We start from the raw sequence: 21,658 nt of genomic DNA, 5'->3' as shown, positions 1-21,658 counted from the left end.
TGTTGGCGTGTTAATCGAGGACACTTGAGACTGATGCTGGATTTGAGATGTGGAGCATGTGGATGTGCTTTTTATTAAATTGTCACTTTGACTGCACAAGGTCGTCAGATAATTTTCCTTCTCATCCGTCGTAGATGAACTAGAAAACACTACTTTAATGGAATAAATTAGATTTTATGCATCTCTTACAAGGCATGATATGAAGTGGTGCAGGGATGATGTATTTTTGTAGGCCAACCAGGAAATTAAAGGCATCGCCCTGGATTCCCTCGACAAAAAAACAACGAGTTTTTTCCATTGGGTTTTGGATTATTGCAGAAAATAATCTCTGTGGCAAACAAACATTTATGATACTTACATGTTTTGTACAGCAAGATAATCTCCACAAATGAACACCACTTTTATGATTTTTGAAGCATAAATGCAATCACCAGAAGTATAAAGCTAACGTTAGGCTATAAACGAACTACCCCACGGTCGCATGAGCGCAAGAATACACAACGAGGCTGTAAAGGCTGACGAGTTGGCGTGATGACGTTTAAGGTCTCATTTAGCCACTTGTTAGCAACTGCCTTTTTTAAGACACGTGTAAGCTTAAAAGTTCATGAGTCAGATATTTACTGATGTCTTTCATATTGTAGAACAAAATGTTAAAATCTCTTCAGCTTGTGTTAACCACAGACCTTATTTTAAGCATCTAACTAAAAAACCCATTCAAAACCCAATGACTTCAAGACGAGAGAACCAGAAGTGCTAAAATGCTCAACTCATTTCTGGGTTTTAGGACTCATTCCTGCACCACTCTATTGGAAAGTGAAACCAATGAAAGGGCAAACAAATACACGTGATTTGCTGTGGCGTTCTTATATATATGACACCAGTTAATTATTCTTGTTTTCCTTTCTTCCTCTATCTGCACTCCCTTCCTGCTCTCCTCTCTCCTGTGCCGACAGTGTGGCTTCTTCCAACGGGCCACCTACAAAGACAAACTGCCTCAGTACCACGCGGTGAAGATTCCTCGCGAGGACCGGCCACAGTTCCAGACTGAGAAGTCAGGAGTCGTCCATAAAAAGGAATGGGCCACGCACTGGAGCGACGGGACCTCGTAACCCGCTTTGAAGCACTGACTGACTGAATTCATCCAAATCACCACGTGTGGCACTCATTCTGTCTGCATTGGAAGTAACGGACTAAAAGAAGTGCACATAGACTGAGATCACGACATCGTGTGCACTCTGTACTGTGTCAGTACTTGCATATTGGTGGCCTGTTACACTGTGACTGGATCTATACTCTTCTCCATGCTGTAGCCCGCTGATGACCGGCCTTGCATAGTCTATTTATACTGTGCATCTATATCAGTGTGTTACGGTTAATACTGAAGGCCAGGAACAATATTAGAACCAGTCTAGTTGCTCACTATGCTTTACAGCCTGCAGGAGGAGCGCTGATGATGGACAAAGGAGGACAGAAAATCACAACTCGAAGACATGCATGAATGCACAAACATACAGTATAATCCTAGATGCATACAGACACACTGGACATTGTTGATGAAGAAGCCACTGCCCTGTGACAAAGACTACTTTTTGCCTTAACTACTGTAAGACTGACGACTGATGTGGGCAATGAAAAAAAATGCATTTTTTTATATATAAATGATGTTTTGTGATTTCCTTTTAGTTAGTACTGGTAAACATTGGGAAATGTCAGTATGTACAGTTAGATATCAGTTCAGTAATATGTTGCAGAACACTGAATGTGTTGTCGTCTGGGCTTGTCTACGGCTCTGGCAATAAGTTCACCTGATGGTTTTTGTATGTCCTTATTCAAGGAAAAGAAACGCCTTTTTGTGTCAATATCTTTTTCACTTTTTGTTATCATGTCAGTCAGATGTACTTTAGGGTATATCTATAGTTTATTGCCTGAGTGAACTTGAATAAGAACAAAAAAAACACAATATAGCCTATGACAGCCATAACACTGTAGTTGCATGAAAACCAAATATATAAGAAAAGCGAGGCAATATTTAAAATATGGTCTGCACATTTGCAGTGTAAGCATTTAAATTCCTGAGCCAGTGTATAAAAGGATTAGAGCTGCAACGATTAATCGATTAGTTGTCAACTATTTAAATTAATCGCCGACTATTTTGATAATCAATTATTCGGTTTGAGTCATTTGTTTAAGAAAAAAAAAAGCCCAAATTGTCTGACTCCAGCTTCTTAAATGTGAATATTTTCTGGTTTCTTTACTCCTATATGACAGTAAACTGAAAATCTTTGAGTTGTTGACAAAACAAGACATTTGAGGACGTCATCTTGGGCTTTGGGAAACACTGATCGACATTTTTCACAATTTTCTGACATTTATAGACCAAACAACTAATCAATTAATCAATAAAATAATCGACAGATTATTCAACAATGAAAATAACCATTAGTTGCAGCCCTAAAAAGGATAATGTGTGAAACATGGTCTCAAATTAAAACCTATAATACTACATATGTCTGAATACAACACGTCTTCATTATAAGGTTTTCACCACCACCTACTTTATTTCTATTTTTTTATTGAGGTGTAAAGATACTTCACCAGGAGACATCTTGACCTTTGTATAAATAGTTTTAAAACGCTTTATTTGGAATATATTAACCTGCTTGTTTCACTGTTCCTGGTACTGTACTCCAGTCACACTTCATTTCAGTACTGACGTTTCTTACTGCATACAAGTGCCTTATGGTAAAAGTGGAAGATTGTGAGCTACTGGTGAAGAACACAAGGCAATTTACAAATGAGATCAGGCAACGCTGAAGCATCTGTTGGACAACATGAAGAGAAGAGAGAAGATTTCTAGAAGAGCAGAACATGTGGGCGAGGAACCAGACAAACTTTCTTTGGGTCTATTTTGGGTCGGTGACGTGGCTGTAAAGCATGAAGAGTCAGCTTGTTTTTTAAGGTATTGCTGGACAATCTTGTATTAGCTGCATGAGGCTCCCGTTGCTGTTCTGACCTTCCCGTTTTTAGTTTTGTTCTTTTTGTCATGATTCAGTGTTTTATTTATTTTATGTTTGGCTGCACCGTTTTAACATTGTAAATAAAATAAAAGGAAACAAAATAAATCAGATAATGTGTCATTCTCTGTAGAGTTTCAGCCAACAGTGATCAGTTTCTGGTTAACCTGCAGTTCACTCTGAGAACACCAGATGGGACCAAAAGTCTGAAAACTGAAATACACATCTGGTCTCTGTACTATTTGGCATTGTATTTGTCAAAACAGCACTGTTTATGTGATATGCATAATAATTATTACTGATATAGAATGTAAGTATGGAACAAAAACAATGCAAGATAATAACAGGGCTTGTATGGAATAAAGTTGCATTATTATGTTCCTTATTTTCATGCTAATGTTGCCCACAACCTCGTAGTGTGACATGAGTGTGTCAACAAGAGGAGAGACACCACAAGGACAGATATTAGAAGTACAATAAACAAAGCTTTCCTTTGAATGTACATTTTCTTGAAGAAGAAATAAAGGTATCTTGTATTGTTTCTGTGGAATATAACATGTAACTATCAGGTGAATAGGGAGCTGTTAGTGGCTTTGTCATATAATAATAACAATCATCATCAGGATATGTCAGCTTGTGCTCTGGTTCATAAAAGAGCGTACAGGCATAAATAGCTCGAGGTCATAAATCCTTGGCTCATTCCCTGTTACCAGCAGGGAGGTGATTAAATAGGTCATACATGGTCTTTTCCTTTAGGTCCAGTTAAAATCCTGTCAGCTACATTCAGCTGAGCCAGCGGGAGGTGTTAGAGAGAGATGTTTGACTTTGCATGGGTGTAAAAAAAAGATTGGATGTACACACAGCTGACCTTCTCCAGATCTGGGGAGGATATCCATGAATATATTTGTCCGTACTGTACAATGGAAGAATATGAAGCCTGCAGCTTTATGTTGGAAGACACAATTTTCCGATCATTCAGATTTATATTCAGGTTTAAAGACGGATGGGAAATATTTAAAACATCAAATATCTAAATATTTTTGACGTACCTTGTACCAGCTGTTTCAAACTGTGTAATAGCACATCAAATCAAACTTATTTCTAAAGCTGACCAAAGTAGGTAGTAGAATAAAGCAGGTCAACAGAATAGACAATAAAACATGCATATAGATAACAAGACGAGATCGATGAGTGATGCAAAAACTAATAAACAGCCATTTAGTAGTCGCAAATTAGGTACATTCAAAAATCCAAAGAATTGATGTTGATGTTTCTTAACTCTACCCACGGAGGGATGTCTGCAAGAGAAGATGGGGATTTAGTTATGGTGACTGAATATGTTTGATTGATATGTGATTGAACCTGAGCCAAATCAATATACCTACTATACCTATTATGTGATCACACTGAATGACTAATAGTATTTATGTAGCTTATAATAGCATTTGTACCACATGCTTGGTTACACCTGTACACTCCATTGCAATTCAATACAACAGATCTGCAATAAATTAACCTTTACATTTTACCTTTTACATTTATAATGTTCAGTTTTTGTTGGAAATGTGGAAAATCAATTATGTGTTTACTATTCAGGTTATAGTTAAAGGTGGTGTTGTACTTGACTACATTATATTGAGAGTTGTTTCTATTTTTTTGTCCTCCGTGTTTACATAAGCAAGTCAGAGTGAGCGAATTAGATTTTTCTCTAATCCAAAATCTTAGGATCTTATTATAGTAATGAAAACTAATTCCCCCCAGAATCCGTCAGATGTCATCCTGGTTGCCATGGCAGTTAAACAGTTAGACTGTGTGTGTGTGTGTGTGTGTGTGTGTGTGTGTGTGTGTGTGTTTGTGTGTGTGTTTGTGTTGCAGTCTAAGCGGATTGTCACCCATTAGGCACTTGAGTCAAATCTGTTGATGTCTCATCCAGTATTGGGGAAGTGACTAATTATTACACAAACACACACACACTGTACATGCACACAAACACACATACACACACTGTACATGCACACACAAACACACACACTGAGTCAAAGACAGAGATAAAGTGAACACATACGGCACTAATAAAGCCGGTGTCACTCTCACTAATCAAGCTTAAAGCAGTCCTGGTTTGAAATTAGCAAAATGAAGGAAGCTGACATTTAACAAATGAAGGGGTTTTATTCTAAGACACTCTTTCCTTTGGGAGAAGCGTCTTCTAAAATCCTTTCATCAGCATGTTAAAAGAAAAAAAAATCATAAAAGCGTCTCTTCTGTTGTGAAAGCGAAAGTTCTGATGACCCATAACGTTCCTATTGAACCATATTGTGTCTTACATTCCTACCAATAACCATTTGGAGAGAGCATGTGGGAAGCATTTTCAATGAAATTTCTACATGCTCCTGATAATGAACTTTAAAAAAAGAGAATAAAAACTAACCTGAAAAATTAAGTTTGCATACACTATCTTGAAACACTTGCAAAATGATCCCTAAAACCAAAATAAAGATAACCAACATTAATCTGAGATGCCATTAAGACACAAACTCTGAGGCTGATCCTTCACTGATGGATGAATCAGTGACATTATTTTAAACCCTGAGGTGTGAGATGATATTGTTGGATATATCCTCTCGTTTAGAAACATTAACTCTGGAGCAAAAATATCTTTTGTTTTTCTGCTTTTTTAGGTTCATTACTTTGTGGCCTATAAAATCATTAAAGTTGTCCAGACTAATCTGTTTAATATTGGCGCATGATGATTAAGTGGGTGACGAGTGTTTCTCACATTGTCTGTACATGCAGTGGGGACTACTGGGCAACAGGGACTGGTGGATCAGAGTCCATTTGCAGGGATTTATCTGTTTAATAACTGGGAGAGTTGTGTTGCACTACCCTAAGGGCCACATAATAACGCACTCTGGCCATCACTAATGCCCTGATCCTGCTAAATGGACCTGGTTAAGTCTCATATTAGGGGGGCTGGTTCTTCCTCCATCCTGTCCCTCGTTCCCCTTTATACAGTAGCATCTTTCTCCAGCTCTCCTGGGGGTTTTCAGCCAGCGACCGTGAGGTGTATATAAGACCCGGCGAGGATGTTACCATCCACTCAAGTTAGCAAAGGACGCTGCACAAAGAGGGACACTTAACCCCCGACCAGGACGAGTCTTTCTTCTGTTTTCTCCCAGGAGCCGAGCCCTTTGAAGTCAAAAAGGTGTAACAGGACAATCCTCTGCATCCTCTGTCATCAGAGTTCATCTGACCTCTCCTTCAGTTTGAGACCATGGAAACAGGTGCGGCGGTGACTCTTCTGGCTCTGGCGTTGGCGATGGCTGGCGTCAGTCAGGCTCTTCATGTCCAAGGCAGTCTGGACAAAAATGACGTGCTGCCAGGCTCAGAGGAGAACATGGCCGACCACCTGCTGGGGCTGGTGAGACAACAAACCACTCGTACTTCATTTCAAGTCTTCAAATTAAACCTGCTGTGGCAAGGAAATATATTAGAGTAACACCATTTATGTGTGTTCATGTTACATCCAATTTGCCAAAATCATTTTGGCATCTTTAAATATAAGAAATGTTATTTTGAGACACATTGTAGGCACACATCTTAAAATATACTGTGCGTCTCTGGGCAGGATTTAAATAGGGACTGTCTTCGGTGCCACATTAGACTGAATGAAAAATTCTGTGCACAACCAGAAGCCATGCCAACATTTCCAGAGAAATCTGTCACTCCATGTGATGAAGTATGTAAATGGGATTTGAGCCCTTTTATCAAGTGAGACAAGCTAAATCACACAACTCATTTATATTTCAGATAGTGTTCCTCTTCATGCAACAGAGATGCTCTATAATATATTCTGAGGTCAACAGACAGTCGGAGCCCGATAGAGTAGGAGGTTTCAGATCACAAGGAAAATTATAAGGTTTTCCCACTGAGACAGATGTGGGTTTTATTTTGCATAAAGATAAGAGTGGATCTATATTTGAGTGGGCAGGAGGTGCATTGCTTTGCCTTTGTACACTGATATCTACATCTCAAGGTCTCTTGTCACAGCAGGACTGACTGGCTGGAGTTAGAGCCTGCCTGGGGTTTGTGTTGCAACCCAAAATTGAATGCAGTTAGGGTTCTTGATGTGGTCCTAAGATATTTTTCATAAACAGAATACAAGCTTTTTGATGTTAGGCTTTGCATTTATTTGTGTGCGTGCTGCTGTGCTCCAGGAGAGTGAAAACACAGATAACAGCGTTGATGATCGTCTGCTGACCGCGGTGCTGAGAGCTCTGCTGCTCGGGTCTCAGAGGGAAACCAGGAACTCTGTCCTCCATCAGCCACAGAGGTCAGTGACATGACAGAGCCTGTATTCATCATCACACACACACACACACACACACACACACACACACACACACACACACACACACACACACACACGGTAAATGTAAAAACAATCACACAGAAAATAAGTCATCTACGTATAACACTGTATAGCAGTTTCCTCTCAGCACTGAACTAAAACCAAATATGTATCAATTCTACTGTGGAAAAATCTGACATTTAATGCAAGCATAGTAGGTTCACTCAGGTATGTTTGGGTAAAAACAACACTAGGTGCGTAGCCCAATGCCATGTTAAGGTCACATGAGGATTTCCAGAGAAAAAAACGTATCATATGTAACTTAAATGGGCCCTGACTTCTGAAATTATCAGTATACTGCCAGTCTAGAGCCATACAGATAGTGCTGCAACTAACGACTATTTATAAAATCCAATTAATCATTAATCATTTGGCCGGGAAAACGTACTAAAAAACTGTGAAAAATGTCCATCCCAATTTCCTAGAATTCAATCCAACCGTCCAAAAGCTAAAAATACAACAAGAAAAAGCTGCAAATATTCACATTTTAAAAGCTGGAACACGAGAATATATTGACATTTTGGCTTAAACAGAGGCGATTCTAGGATAAGACCTTTATAGTGGGGCTCAGCACCCGATGAGAATGTGACATGTGTCAAGGACATAAGTTTAGGTGATTTTTTATGTACCAATTTCTGTCTTTTCTGCATCAAGTTATGGCAGAAATGTCTTGAGGTCAGAATTCGAGGGACCTCTTTGAAAATGGCCATGCCAGTTTTCCCTCGCAAAATTGAGCCTAACTTTGGATCATTATATTTCTCCTTATTATCAATCTAACATGACAAGGTTGGTACCAATGGATTCATTAGGTTTTCTAGTTTCATATGATACCAATATCTTTATAGCTTTAAGACTGAGCCCGCTACAGCATCTTAAAGACAGTACTGTCAGAATAGATTTTCTGTAAACCAACTAATCATTGATTGATTGATTGTTGAAGCTCCACATTAAGATGAAATGAAACCCATTTGCAACTATTTTCCACATCTGGATTTTAAAATGACACAAATATGTAACATTTTTAAATACCATGTACTTGAGATTGTTTGTAAAAGTGGTTCAGGAGCCAACCAACTCTCTTATATGGCAAAGATTAGATAATCTTGGACATAAATTGTCTGTCTCAGCCTTGAAGGTTTAAACATTAAACATAAACAACGTCGTTTCTGCTCAGATCACTTAAATACATGATTCTTTTGTACTTGCAGCTTGTGAGATATATTTGTCCGTGTTTATCCCTCATAGAAAGTGTGTGGTTAAGTTCCACGGTATAAAAATATAATATATTATATATTATATGTATTTTAAAAAGTCTTTCATTTCCATCGGTTGCTGCCTCTGTTTGTCCTCCCTGGCAGGTTTGGCCGTGGCTCCAGAGGGCAGATGATGTCGGAGGATCAGATACAGTCCCGTGACTGGGAGGCTGCCCCCGGCCAGATCTGGAGTATGGCCGTGCCCCAGAGATTCGGCAAGAAATAATCTGGCAGGCAGATCCACGCATCAATGTCCTGGCATAAGGCCAAGCAGCGGGCAACTGTGGAGAGACCAAATTTGAATGAATAAATCTGAATTACATTATATTTGTTTTCCAACATTGTACCAGCCCATTTGGCTTTGCTTGATACGTTCAGTTAAAGATGACATGAGCTTCATTTTAAATATTGTTTTCCTTCTTTTTCTCCAACAAAGCATGTTGACATTTGAAATTAGGGTTTCCTGAGCAGACCTCATTTGTCCTGACTGGAACGTTATTGAGGACCACAAGTGTTTTGCTGTAAATTGATTGCTACGTTTTCTGTTATTCTTCTGTTCTCTGGTCAAATAAAAGAGCTTTGAACTCACGTGTGTGTTCAAAATGATCACTGTGCAAAGATCAGGATTAGATGTTAGATTGTATGAAACCTCTTCCAAATGTCTGTCTGAGCTTTGATATAGATATAGATATTAATAGATATTAGGCTACTTGAAAGAAGATTCATTTTAGAACAGGGCTGTAACTAAGGATCCTTTTCATTATCAGATCATCTGTGGGTTGCTAAATTAAATAAAGTAAAGAAATGTCCATAAAAAGGAAATGTCTTCAAATATATTTAATTTAAATTAATATAAAAAGCTGCGAATGCTCACATTTTAGACGCTGTAATGTTCCTTGTTAATTGACTAATTATCTAATAATACTATCTTTGATATCATGAGATTCAATGTGATGTTGTGCAGTATTATCAAAATAATTGCAAGTCTGCAGTCTAATCTATCGGTTTTCCAATTTATTTGGATTTGGTTGCTTAGCAACATTTGTGGCTTTACAGCAGCTGGTTAGTTGCGATTGTTTGTAAGACATTTCCCCCACAAATGATTAGCAGGTTGTTTTTGGCACAGTGCTTTATTTGTTGGGTATGCAGATGTGAAATTATTGTCACAAGAAATGTTATTAGCATTTAAACATTAATTGCTGACAATTTCTACGGCATGAGCATCTGCTAGACCACATAAGTACATAATAATTGTCCCACTACATTAAATTTGCCTTAACTGGCTCGCTCAGTCATCAGAGGAATGTAAATTCAGTGAAGGACACACAAAGAAAGATATTTACTGCAACGCATTAAACACAATATCTTTTTTGGAAAATATATCACTAAACATTTAGTTACTTCACTTTCATCTCAACAACCCACCAACAGCTGTGTGCAGCATTAGGCTATAGGTTTAATGGGATGTGAATGGAGAATGTTTTATCCAACTATCATCTGTTAAATGTACAGTGATGCACAGCTCTTCTCTACAGGATAGTGGCTGTTGTGGTTTTGTGTGTGGTGAATTTACAGGCCACCTGGGGAAACAGCATGCAATAAGCTTCAGCACTAATTAAAACACAGCAACATGCAATTAGTCTACGCTTTCACGGTTTCCGCAGCCAATTACTGGGAAAGAAAGCACGTCAATCCTTCTTAGGAAGAGCCTTTTATTAGCCTGACCTCCCATTCCTATTTATGAGCCCAGAAGACAGAATGAAGAATAACTAGTGCTGATTGCAGATGACCTCTCGTATTTCTTTTTTCTTTTTTTTTTTCTATTTACTTTAGTCAATGCTAACCTATGTCTGTTTTTCTGACCATTTATGGTTTAATCAAGGTATATTGTTGCAATATTTACATAAAAAGGTTGAGCATTTTTCTTTAGTTCTCTCTCTTACACGATCTATTCAAAACATGATGTGCATAATAATAATAATAATAATAATAATAATAATAATAACAATAATAATCGTTAGAATTATATTACTACTATAATATAATCATACTACACCTTATCGTATTAATAGTCCATTAATAATTAATATGCTAAACTGCTGTTTTACACTGTATATTGTTGTCCTACTACTACACCTCACTTTATAGTTACACTTATATATTATTATATTATTTATAACGTACTATATTTTTACTTTTTTAGACTGGCACACTACTGGAATTGTTTCTCACCACGTAAGTAATTCAGTTCATGTAAGCCTTATTAGACACACTCCTATGGGCCAAAACACTCAGTGCAGGGTCTGTTTTCTGAAGGGGGCCTAACTTAAAGGGACTGTTTGTAACTTTTTAAGCGTATAAATGTACCGGGTCAGGACACATGCGCGCTCGCGTATGCGCGCTGCTCGCGTATGCGCGCTGCTCGCGTATGCGTGAATGTACATTGGATTTTTGTGCAGAAATAAACACCTGCAGCTCCTCCAGACCAACAGAGGTTTCCCGTGTCTTGTGAAGTGAGAAACGTTGTCGCCTCGTTACCGACCTGGTGTTGGTGTCTCCCTGTTCACTCCGGCTGCGGGCGGAGACGACAACGTTACCCGCTGCGGAGCCCCACTGCCTCAGCCTGCGCTGAAGCAGGAAAAGCCAACACTGGGATCAGCATTGATTCATGGAGAGACCTTTGTCTGGTCAGCTAACATTACTGCCAAGCAGGTGAAATATAGAGTGATATTGTGTTTTTAGCTGATGTGTGTCGCCTCACTGTGTAGAGTGATGCTCGTTCAGGTATATTGAGAGCGAGCCCGACGCTGACTTTCGTTGACTTAACAGCCACAGGTGTCGCTGTTAACAAGCATTTCTGAAAGTTACAAATAGTCCCTTTAAAGGGTCTTGCAGGCCAGAACACCCGTGGGTGTTTTTCGGCCTCAGGGGGCAGTGATGAGCCCATCCCGGCTCGGCGCATTATTAGGTGATGAAGAAACATCACTACAAAACGTAACCTGACAGACATGCGATTGGTAGTGTTTTCAAACTGTATTTTTTTTCCAGTTTCACAAGAGAAGAGACTTAAAGAGACATTAAAGATAAGCCTGTAACGTCAAACATTTTCAAACTTGACAACATTGTATTCTAAATGGGCCCCTTTGTATTTCCTGTTGCAATGTTCGCAGTATGTTTCTTACTGCAGTAACGTTAGCTGACAGGAAGTACACTTGGACCAAAGCTGTTGCCCTAGCAACAGAATGGCAATGAAAAGGTAGAAACGACGACTTAGAAAACACAAATATGTAATAAAATACAAAACACAAACAAAGAAGCACAAAGACATACGACAGATGTTACACGTCTAGCTAACCTGCCTAACAGTCACCTCACCAACCTCAGTGAAGAGAAAAGAAAACTCTTAAAAATCATTTTTGAGAGAGAGGAAGAAACTGTCAGCTAAAATATTCAAAGAGGGATCCCCTACCAGGATGTCTGAGTGTGCAATTGCCCTTGTTGCTGCACACTTGTGCAGGTAGAGCAACAAGGGCAATGACACCGAGATATGAGAAATAAATATGAGCTAGTAAGAAACATGTCGAGACAAAAAGACAAGACAAAGAGAGAGAGAGAGAGCAGGGCTGGGTGCTGTTGATCACACAGCTGTAGCGTCTGATCTGCACAGCTGAGTTGAAGAAAGATTCAACTCATCTGAATTTCATGAGTCTCTGCAGGGGGGTTCAGACAAAAGTGTGCAGCAATTATAGCAGACAGACAGAGAGAGAGATAAGACAGGCCGGGGGAGATAGATAAATAGAGAGATAGAGAGATTGTTATGCCACGAACTGAATGCTATAACTAAATGATCTGCAGTTACCTTTCAGATACCATGTCCTCTATATCTGCTGTGTGGCTCGCTGACCTTTCCTCGATCCCCTGCTCCCAATTTCCCTGATGGTCATCATCTTGGAAAGCATGTCCATCTTGAACAGTGGAGAGGGAGGTCTCAGCCATTACCGGCCGGGGGCCATGACACAGCACAATCTGTCACACACAACAGGCTTTAATGGCTATACAGGGTGAGTGAAGGATCTTGTTTAGAAAAAGCTATGTCAGTGTCGAGGGTAAACTGCAGAGGTGTGCTCTGCTGACTAAAAAGCACAAAGAGTTATTTGACTTTGCGGCTAACCAACCAATTTGCAACAACTATGCTGCTTTGTTTAAGATTCATACCATTTTCCATTCATATATTCACAGCGAAAGTCTATTTAGTAGACTCTTTAAGCAGTAATGAAAAATCCAATATGATGCAGAATTATTTTTCATTCACGTATCAGATTGCAGTTCAGTGTTGCAAACGGTAGCCAGAAGATGGAAAAGGGATTTTATAAAGCTTCCAGACATCAGTGGCAGAACTGATTACACTGCACAAAAATAAATCTGGCTCCACCACTGATCTGTCACGGTTTGTACTGACTTTAAACCTGCAGTGGGCAGAATATTTTTGGCATAACTGGGCAAAAATTCCATAATAACCTTTTGACATATTGTAATTTAAGTGTTCTGAGAGAAAACTAGACTTCAGGCTTTAGAAAATCCAACCTGTGACAGGAGACTTTGGCCAATCACAGGTCATTTCAGAGAGAGAGCGTTCCCATTGGCTGTTCCTCAAATGTTTTAAGAAACATCTTGTACTGTACCTGTCTCATGCACTACTGTCAGGATATGGTGACCTTTTTTTAAAAATATCTTATTATATATCATATTTGCTCCATTTCTACCCACTGCAGCTTTAAAGGAGGAGATCTTTGAGATCTCTCTGAGTCAGAGTAAATCATCATTATTTTTGTCACTTTGCACCTCTTGACATCACCGTTACCATGTCACCATGATAACAGCCGAGGTCCGCGCCTGTGCAGTTAGACGGCGGCGCTCAATAAACGGGCTAAGGCTAAGGTGTAAACATGCAAGAGTATCAGAGTTTCTTTCGGAGTACTCCAGCTCACATATTTGGGGTTATTCATAAACGTGATAAGGGCTCATCCCGCTTTCTGAAAACGGGATAAGGTGTTTACATGCGCAAACTCATAAACAGGTTATTCATATCCATGTAAACACAGTCATTGTGGCTTTTGAGCTGCTGAGAATCAGGGCTAGTAATTTCCTGTTCATAGATACTGTATTGAAATAACTTAAAACCAATGACATGGTCATTATCAGGCAGGCAGCCATCTAGAACAGTTGGGAAAACAATCTGAATTGTTTAATTGTACAGCATGAATTTGAAAAAGTTTGAGAGAGTGTACACAATTTACAGTTAAGCATGTAAATCTTGCAAAACCACTGGTACGGCTCTTTAAGGGAGCAATGGAGAGGTTTGTTTTTAGGAAGATAACTGACCACAACCTCATATTATGCAGCACACTGTCATCTATTTTAAGAGATAATTGGTGGATAAATCAAGGCATGTGTATGAGGGTGCTTTTGTTTGATGAGTCCAAGTAGTATTTAGGTTTGCTAGTGGCTTTTTATTGTTTTCTCTCTATGACTTACAATGGTTCGCACTATAGCATAGAATAACACAGAATAATATAGAAGATTGTGGTTTTGGTTCAAAATGAGACCGCATACATGATATCTGAAAATTAAAACTGTAAAAACATAAAACAATAAAACAACATTCTGTATTTAATTTGCAGTAAACAGGACCTTTACCAATCTGTAGGAGACGTTATGCAGCTGTAGGCTGTTTTCTTTGAAGCTTGCTCAACTCAAGACACAAACACTATGCTGGTATTAAGAGATAACACAGAACGTACAATTTTACTAGTGTTTCCCTTCAGGAAAGACGTTGTAGAGGAGAATATGCAGCCAGCTGCTGTCAGCTCTCTCTCTCACACACACACACACACACACACACACACACACACAGAGCATGTGGTCTTTTATTAACACAATTCTCTGCTTTGATGGTGCAGACATAATTCAGGAAAAGCTCTTATTAAAGTGGCATTTCTTTATTATCACTCTCAGCTACAAGAAAAAGAAAAAATGTCTTTTGTGTGTGGATGGTTTATGTGCAGTTCTAGCGGAGCAACATAATGGCCTAGTTAAAAAAAGAAAAAAGGAGTCTGATGTTGTTTTCTTTTATTTATACATGAATATAGAGGAGGGAGGGAGCTCTTCAGGTCAGATGATGAAAATATGCTCTTTATTCAGCTTACTGTATGTCTTTCCCATCCCATCCAGTTACTATAAGAGAGGGGTTATAAGCTCAATAAAAACTGCCACTCGACTCAAAAGACAAATTTACTGTAAAGGCACCCCTGTGGCCTATAGCCATCTGGGGCTCGTGCCATATGGCCACAGCGATTCCAGCTAGAGATCTTTTCTTGTTTGGGAACCCCCACCCTCCCTCATCTCTTGCTCTTTTCTCATATTTCCTGTCTGTCTCAACTGTGAACTAGCATATAACGGCTTAATGTCCTATACAATGTATATTGCTGATACAGTCATAGGCCTATAGTGGTCTAAATGTGACTGCCATCCTCTCTCAATCATCTCTAAAGCTACCAGTTAGTGCTTGGAGGAAACTGTAAACATCTGTTCATCAATTTTCAAGATGATCTATCGGCTAAATTAAAGTATAATTTTTTATGTGATTGAATTTTTGAATTCAGTTAAACCTGTCGGATAATGTACTGCAAATCTGGAACAACAGACCGGTCATATGCCCTCTTGACCGGTGTCGGGTATCAGGGCCCAGTAGACGTGTGATGTAGGGACACTAAGAGGCGATCAATACAGATTGTGCTAGCCAGGCGGCAGCGAGGACAAGCTTGGTCAGACATGAACAAAGCTCAGATGACCATTTCACAGCTTTCTCTTCAGTTTAGGCTCAAAGCTGTCATTATGTAGCCCTATTTATGAAGAAATATACTGCAGTGATCTGGGTAAAAGAGCTGTTATTCTTAAAAAAAACATGCTAACATATTTGTCTGTGACTCACAGGTTAAATTGCTGTATTAAATATTATCAGAAGTGTATATACATATAACTTAAACCTGCAGTAGGCAGAATGTTTTTGGCATCATTGGGCAAAAATTCCAAAATAACCTTTCAGCATATTGTAATTCAAGTGTTCAAGTGTCCAGCTTAGGTGGGTTGGGCATCTAGTAAGGATGCCCCCTGGGCGCCTCCCTAGGGAGGTGTTCGTCGCACAACCAGATGGGAGGAGGCCACGGGGAAGACCCAGGACTAGGTGGAGAGATTATATCTCCACACTGGCCTGGGAATGCCTCGGGATCCCCCAGTCAGAGCTGGTTAATGTGGAAAGGGAAGTTTGTGGTCCCCTGCTGGAGCTGTTGCCTCCGCAACCCGACCCCGGATAAGCGGTTGAAAATGAGTGATGTTCTGAGAAAAACTAGACTTCTGCACCTCCTCATGGCTCTGTTTTCAGGCTTTAAAAAATCTAACCCGTGACTGGAGACTTTGGCCAATCACAAGTCATTTCAGAGAGAGAGAGCGTTCTTATTGGCTGTGCTCCGGCTGGTGGGTGGTGTTTGGTATTTCCTCAACTGATCTCAACATGGCTGCCGGGTCACAAACTTTTTCATTTTACAGCTAAACAGTACACTACAAGATGATTCTGAAAAAATTTGAGGCGAGAAATAGGCATTACAGTAACAGAATACTGATTCATATCTGATCAGTGCTGCCTAGTTTAATCGTTTGATCGGAGTTAGTGAGTGATTGACAGCTGCTCAGAGACGGCAGGCTCCAGCTCGGCTCTGATTGGTTGTTTTCCTTCGGTCTGTGAAATCTTGCAGATGCCGTTAGGAGCACCGGAGGTCACCGGAGGACACCGGAGGACACATAGAGGCACATGATTTTTTTTCAGATTATCTATCTCATGCACTATACTGTCAGGATATAGTGACTGTTTAATGAAAATAACTTTCTTTAATCATATTTGCTCCAATTCTACCTACTGCTACTTGCTTGTGTGAGAGAGAAGACTCATTGTATTTGAAATATCATGAAGGTTATATTTAAGCACATGTAGGAAGGTGATTTTAAAAATACTTTCTCTTAAAGCAGAGGCTGGATCATGCATCTTTTCCTACCCATCTAATAGATAGATAGAGAGAGAGAGAGAGAGAGAGAGAGAGAGAAAGAGAGAGGATGTCTTTGTCATCCACTCTCTCCCGGCTGTGCAGAGGCTGCTGCAGAACAGCCCTGATATCAGACATCCAATACCGATGGAAAGAAATGTGAAGAGAGGGTGGGACTTGCGTGAAAGGGAGTCAGACCCAGCGAATGGGAGCGAAGGAGAGGTGTTCCTAGCCCAGAATGCCCTTGCCTCAGCGCTGAGAGCCGGGGGAGACGGTTAGAGAGAGGAGAGTGAAGCCGGGATAGAGACACCAGCAGGTGCTTAGGATAGAAACAAACAGGGTGCCAATAAAAGGCTAGGTAATCAGGGAAAAGTGTGTTAAAAGATAAAACTAAAGAACAGAAAATAGGCAGAATCTATAATGCAATCTTAGTTGTTTCCTAAACTGGAGCTCACTTATTTTCAGCCTGCCTCACTGAGCTCTTTACCCTCCTTTTCTTGTACGGATTCTCCCTCCTCCTACTCTTCCTCATCCTCCTCTTCGTCCTGTCCTCCTCTTTGACAGACAGAGCTACCATGGACACCGGGAGCCCCAGGAAGATACAGTTCACCGTCCCCCTACTGGACACCCACCTGGACCCAGAGGCATCTGAACAGGTGAGGAGGAGGGAGAGGGGAACGGAAGCAAGGGGGAGGAAGAGGAGGTGGTTTGGGTGATGTGGGACTTTTAAAGGTCTCTTTAATGCTTCAGTGACATGATTGGACTTTTAGCAAGGTTATTGTGGAAAAGATTTAAAAGGAAATCAGTGTCAATGCTTGTCACCAAAAAAAACTGAGAAACGTTTATTCCTGTCATCAAAGCCAGCGGGTGCACACACAGCTGAGCAACTCAGCTGGAATAAAAAGCGCAGTGTCTAATGCGTATAGTCTGATGACAAATTGCCTCTTTAAAGAAACCACATTTTCAGTTTCTTATTACTCCCCTTGCACCTAATTAGCAAGCTGTGTCTTTTGAATGAGGCGCTAAAGTGGTCATGATCAAATTCAGATTGATTTTTTTTTTTTCCACCTCAACTCACAGCGTAGCAGATTCTTAGAGACAGACACAGTATCTCAGCAGTGTTAAAAAGGGGGTGTTGCAGTGTATGGATGTGTCTCCTGGGGTTTGGTGTTGTTTTGGTTTCAGTGACTGGCTGCATCGCACTATACAGCAGAGATACGGACAAAAGTTGCCTTATATCACAAGATAAAATTGTTCCAAATCAAACCAGCTACCAACAATGGGATAATATGTATAGGTAAATAATAGATGGTAACTGCATGGCGTGGCTCGGTTTAAAGCAAATTCTCTCAGAAGGAGGTTTGAAAAGATGGAAAGGTCTGTTATTATTCACTTATTTTAGGATCTTATGAACTCAGCATCACTTAAAGACACGAGAGCAAAGAACTCTTCTTTTTAGTGACTGAAAAACCCAATGGGTGCAATCCGTGCATCTTTAGAGAATGCAGTGAAAAGAGGTGCCCCATTTTCTTGTTTTTATAAATATAACATGAAAGGTCATTAATAACGAATGAGCCTCGAATAAAAACCAGCAAAGATTTATGAGCCTGACTACACCTCGTTTATATACATATTCATTTCTGCTGGTCACTCTTTTCCCCACTGTGACTGTAAGAGAGGAGATGTTAGAAGGACTGCTTTGTGCATGTCTGTGTAGGTGAGTTTGCCCTTGTGAGGATGTTGTATTGGATGGTTTGAGAGTACAGTATGATCAGGGGTAGTAAGGTTCAGGTTGAGTTAGAGCTGCTGCTGGTATGATGAAGTGTGACTTTGTGAAGCTCAGATGTGAGGAAGTGAATGTGCAGAACGCACTGTAACCATCATAATATCCTTCTGTGCATAAAAGTCCCCCCTCAGATGGATTACCTGTAAGTGAAATAGCTTGCTTACGAAGGAGAACAGCTTTAATGCATACATCATTATTACATTGTTTGTCATGGTTTGCAATTATAAAGTACAAAAAGTTTCTTTTTTTTTTTTACCGTTGATACTTTTTAATTTTTCCCAGTAATATAACAACAAACTTTAAGGAACAGTGTGTAACATTTCGTGAGATCTATTAGGAGAAATGGAATATAATATCAATAAGTATGTTTTCATTAGTGTATAATCCCCTGAAACTAAGAATCGTTGTGTTTCCGTTAGCTTAGAATGAGTCCTTCTTATCTACATAGAGAGCGGGTCCTCTTCACGGAGTCTGCCATGTTGCTCTGCCATGTTTCTACAGTAGCCCAGAACGGACAAACCAAACACTGGCTCTAGAGAGAGCCTTTCATGTTTTTACGTTACCCGAAGGCCACCGTAGATTTCTGACACGCTTGTGAAACTGCGGTAACGTGAACCGCAGAGTGCAAAACCGTGGTACCGCCAGCTGCCGTCTGACTTCCGTTGCTCCTAAAGTAGTGTTATTATGGTAAGGATGGCCTCTGAGCGAGGCGAACGGCGTTAACACAATTTTGCACTCCATGGCTCACGTTACCACAGTCTTGGAAAGGGAGGAGGAGTGAAGGGGAACTCAGTTGGTTGCAATCTGCAACCACACCACTAGATGTCACCAAATCCTACACACTGTCCCTTTACATGTCAAAGTGAAAACAGACTTCTACAAAGTGATCTAAATTAATAATAGATATAAAGTACAGGATACATGTTTAACCCGCTTTAACAGGACAAACCTAAACCATCACTGATGCAGCCAATAGGCCTTTTACACAGCAGACATTTTGACTTGTCTTATAGCAGGAAAAGCAAAAGGTGAAACACATTTCATTAACGATGGCTCAGTTCCATCAAGTGTCTGAGTCAGCCGTGACAGTGAGCCAGCATGCACAATACCAAAGCCCCGCATGTAGCTCACCTAAATAGAGTGTAGTTGTTATTCATGTTATCAATTTCACCTATTCGCTTTTCCTGCTATTACATGCCAACATGTCTGCTGTGAAAAAGGTCAATCGGTTTTAGAAATCACATACTTAGTTAACTAGAGATCACTTGTGTGTAGACAAAAAGTTTCAGCAACTATTATAACTGTACACTGCATTGTGTTACTACAGAAGAAATACACTTTTTACTACACATTCAATACTTCATTGTCCCTTGAAGTTACCTTGAAGAGTTTTGTTCCACAGAATAGAAGAACAAAGAAACTCAACCTTATAAAAGTGCCTAGAAATAATAAAGTTGTAGTGCTGTTTAAAAGAGAGTCCTCGCACGCTTTAGTGATACTAAATGAAGAACTTAAGATCATTATCTGCCTTCTAACTTAAATGTACATAACTTTGGAGTATAACTTTTTAACTCTTAAAGTTATAATGCTAGAGATTAAACATGAATTGATTGTCAATCATGAACATTGATATTATTTATGGTCAGCATTTTTTTCAGCAATAGCCATTCAGTGTATTTACATTCAGTAATAACTTCTCCATTCATTATTTTCACTAATGTAGAGTATATTACGATCATTTTACAGTGTATATTCAGTACATATTAGAGCTAACTATATAGTCCCATATTTAGTCTCTATTCTGAATTTTCTATTTTATTCTGTTATATATTTTTTATTTCATTTAGTCTAATAATAATAATTTATCTTTTTAATTGTATTTGTTTCTCACATACCTCATTTGTTTTTGTGATTTATGTTAAGTAGCTGTTGTACTGTAATATTACAATTTCCCTTTGGGATTAAAAAAGTACTCTATTGACCTATTTAGCTATCTAACTAGCTGGATTCATATTGCCTATGAGGAATTAACAGAAAATGATGTATCATGTAATCCAGCATTACTGTTTTTAATTTTATCTCATTGGCTTTACAAAATCACTCCCTGTTTACTATATAGTGCACTATATTTACTGTCCGCCACGGATTTATCCATCATATAGTGCCCTCAAAAATTCTACAATGGAACGAATAAAGTAGAGACCTCCTCCGTGATCTCCTATGTGTTTGCAAAACTCCCCCATCCGTATTGTTTCAGTCTGGAATTTTCCAGGTGTACGGTGAAAAACTTGAACTTTGTGGCACATTTTGGACAGACCGTATGCGTATGTGTGCCGCAGGAAGTTAGCATGAACCTGATTTGAACGTAATACAGCTCTATTTATAATTTTTTTCTAAATCAAAAGTTTGATGACTGTAAAATATTTTGTTAAAATATGTATGAACCACTATGCATGCATACACAGCTATATGGTACCAATGTTAGCTAATATGCCATCAAACATTTCACAAAATTTATAAATGCGACTCGTCTAGACTGGATGCCGAAAAGCAGGCAAAATTCACTTCTCTCCCATTTCTGCGGTGGCGTTTCTATCCAGCCGTAAAGAGATGCATTTTCTTGCGTTAAACACTAGGGGGCGGACTCTGTATACTATACGGAATTACGTACACAACAAATTTGTGTGGAAACAAGGCGCACGGCTGTGATGATATTATAAAGATAGTGAATGAATGAGAATTCTTCGATCTGTAGTATCAAATAGCACTTGCTGTGACTACAGTAACCACGGGCATCGCCTGCATCAACGAGGACTGAAATGGTCAGGATTAATGAAACTGCCAGCAGATGAGCACAAAGGTTGCATGATGTTATTATCCAGGACTGAAACTTATTGGTTTGTGCCAGTGTGGTTTGATTATGTTGCTGTTTGAACTAAGAAACATTATGTGTAATTGGCCAAATGATATTAGGGACACTGTGTCTGTAAATTAGCGTCTGTGGTACATTTATAAAAAGTGTGTTTGTCTAACTGTGTGTGTGTGTGTGTGTGTACTTCTGTGTTTTTGAGTCTGTGCATCCTCGCAGTGCATTTGTCTCT

General features: G+C 39.5%; 3 protein-coding genes across 6 annotated transcripts in view; all 3 read left to right on the top strand.

Moving 5' to 3' along the window:
- Positions 1 to 3,122, top strand: part of itga7 (integrin, alpha 7) — a 42,437-nt gene extending 39,315 nt beyond the window's left edge. For all 3 annotated transcript variants that reach the window (XM_074643258.1, XM_074643249.1, XM_074643240.1), the window contains one exon: positions 954 to 3,122. In XM_074643258.1, the coding sequence (XP_074499359.1) occupies positions 954 to 1,109 (156 nt within the window). In that variant the 3' untranslated portion in view covers positions 1,110 to 3,122. The remainder of the gene's footprint in view (positions 1 to 953) is intronic.
- Positions 3,123 to 6,129: 3,007 nt separating this feature from the next.
- Positions 6,130 to 9,263, top strand: npffl (neuropeptide FF-amide peptide precursor like). The gene is made up of 3 exons (XM_074651825.1): positions 6,130 to 6,432; positions 7,229 to 7,344; positions 8,781 to 9,263. The coding sequence occupies exons 1-3, from the start codon at positions 6,286 to 6,288 to the stop codon at positions 8,899 to 8,901; spliced, it is 384 nt and encodes a 127-aa protein (XP_074507926.1). The 5' UTR covers positions 6,130 to 6,285; the 3' UTR covers positions 8,902 to 9,263.
- Positions 9,264 to 16,979: 7,716 nt separating this feature from the next.
- The window catches only part of LOC141772478 (protein phosphatase 1 regulatory subunit 1A-like), a 67,549-nt gene continuing 62,870 nt past the window's right edge, over positions 16,980 to 21,658 (top strand). Inside the window, exons 1-2 of one of the 2 annotated variants that reach the window (XM_074643485.1) lie at positions 17,016 to 17,129; positions 17,336 to 17,427. In XM_074643485.1, the coding sequence (XP_074499586.1) occupies positions 17,347 to 17,427 (81 nt within the window). In that variant the 5' untranslated portion in view covers positions 17,016 to 17,129; positions 17,336 to 17,346. Of the gene's footprint in view, positions 17,428 to 21,658 lie in introns of both variants that reach the window. The other variant, XM_074643495.1, reaches the window with a different exon arrangement.

This window comes from Sebastes fasciatus, chromosome 1 (genome assembly GCF_043250625.1).
Source record: "Sebastes fasciatus isolate fSebFas1 chromosome 1, fSebFas1.pri, whole genome shotgun sequence".
Taxonomy (NCBI): domain Eukaryota; kingdom Metazoa; phylum Chordata; class Actinopteri; order Perciformes; family Sebastidae; genus Sebastes; species Sebastes fasciatus.
Note: the sequence above shows the minus strand (reverse complement) of the source record. Positions and strands in the feature narration are given on the sequence as shown.

Bases quoted from the DNA above. Each gene is read 5' to 3' on its own strand.
- npffl (XM_074651825.1), top strand. From the start codon at position 6,286: ATGGAAACAGGTGCGGCGGTGACTCTTCTGGCTCTGGCGTTGGCGATG. The intron at 6,433-7,228 runs GTGAGACAACAA...GCTGTGCTCCAG, and splicing joins CCGACCACCTGCTGGGGCTG to GAGAGTGAAAACACAGATAA. The intron at 7,345-8,780 runs GTCAGTGACATG...CCTCCCTGGCAG, and splicing joins GTCCTCCATCAGCCACAGAG to GTTTGGCCGTGGCTCCAGAG.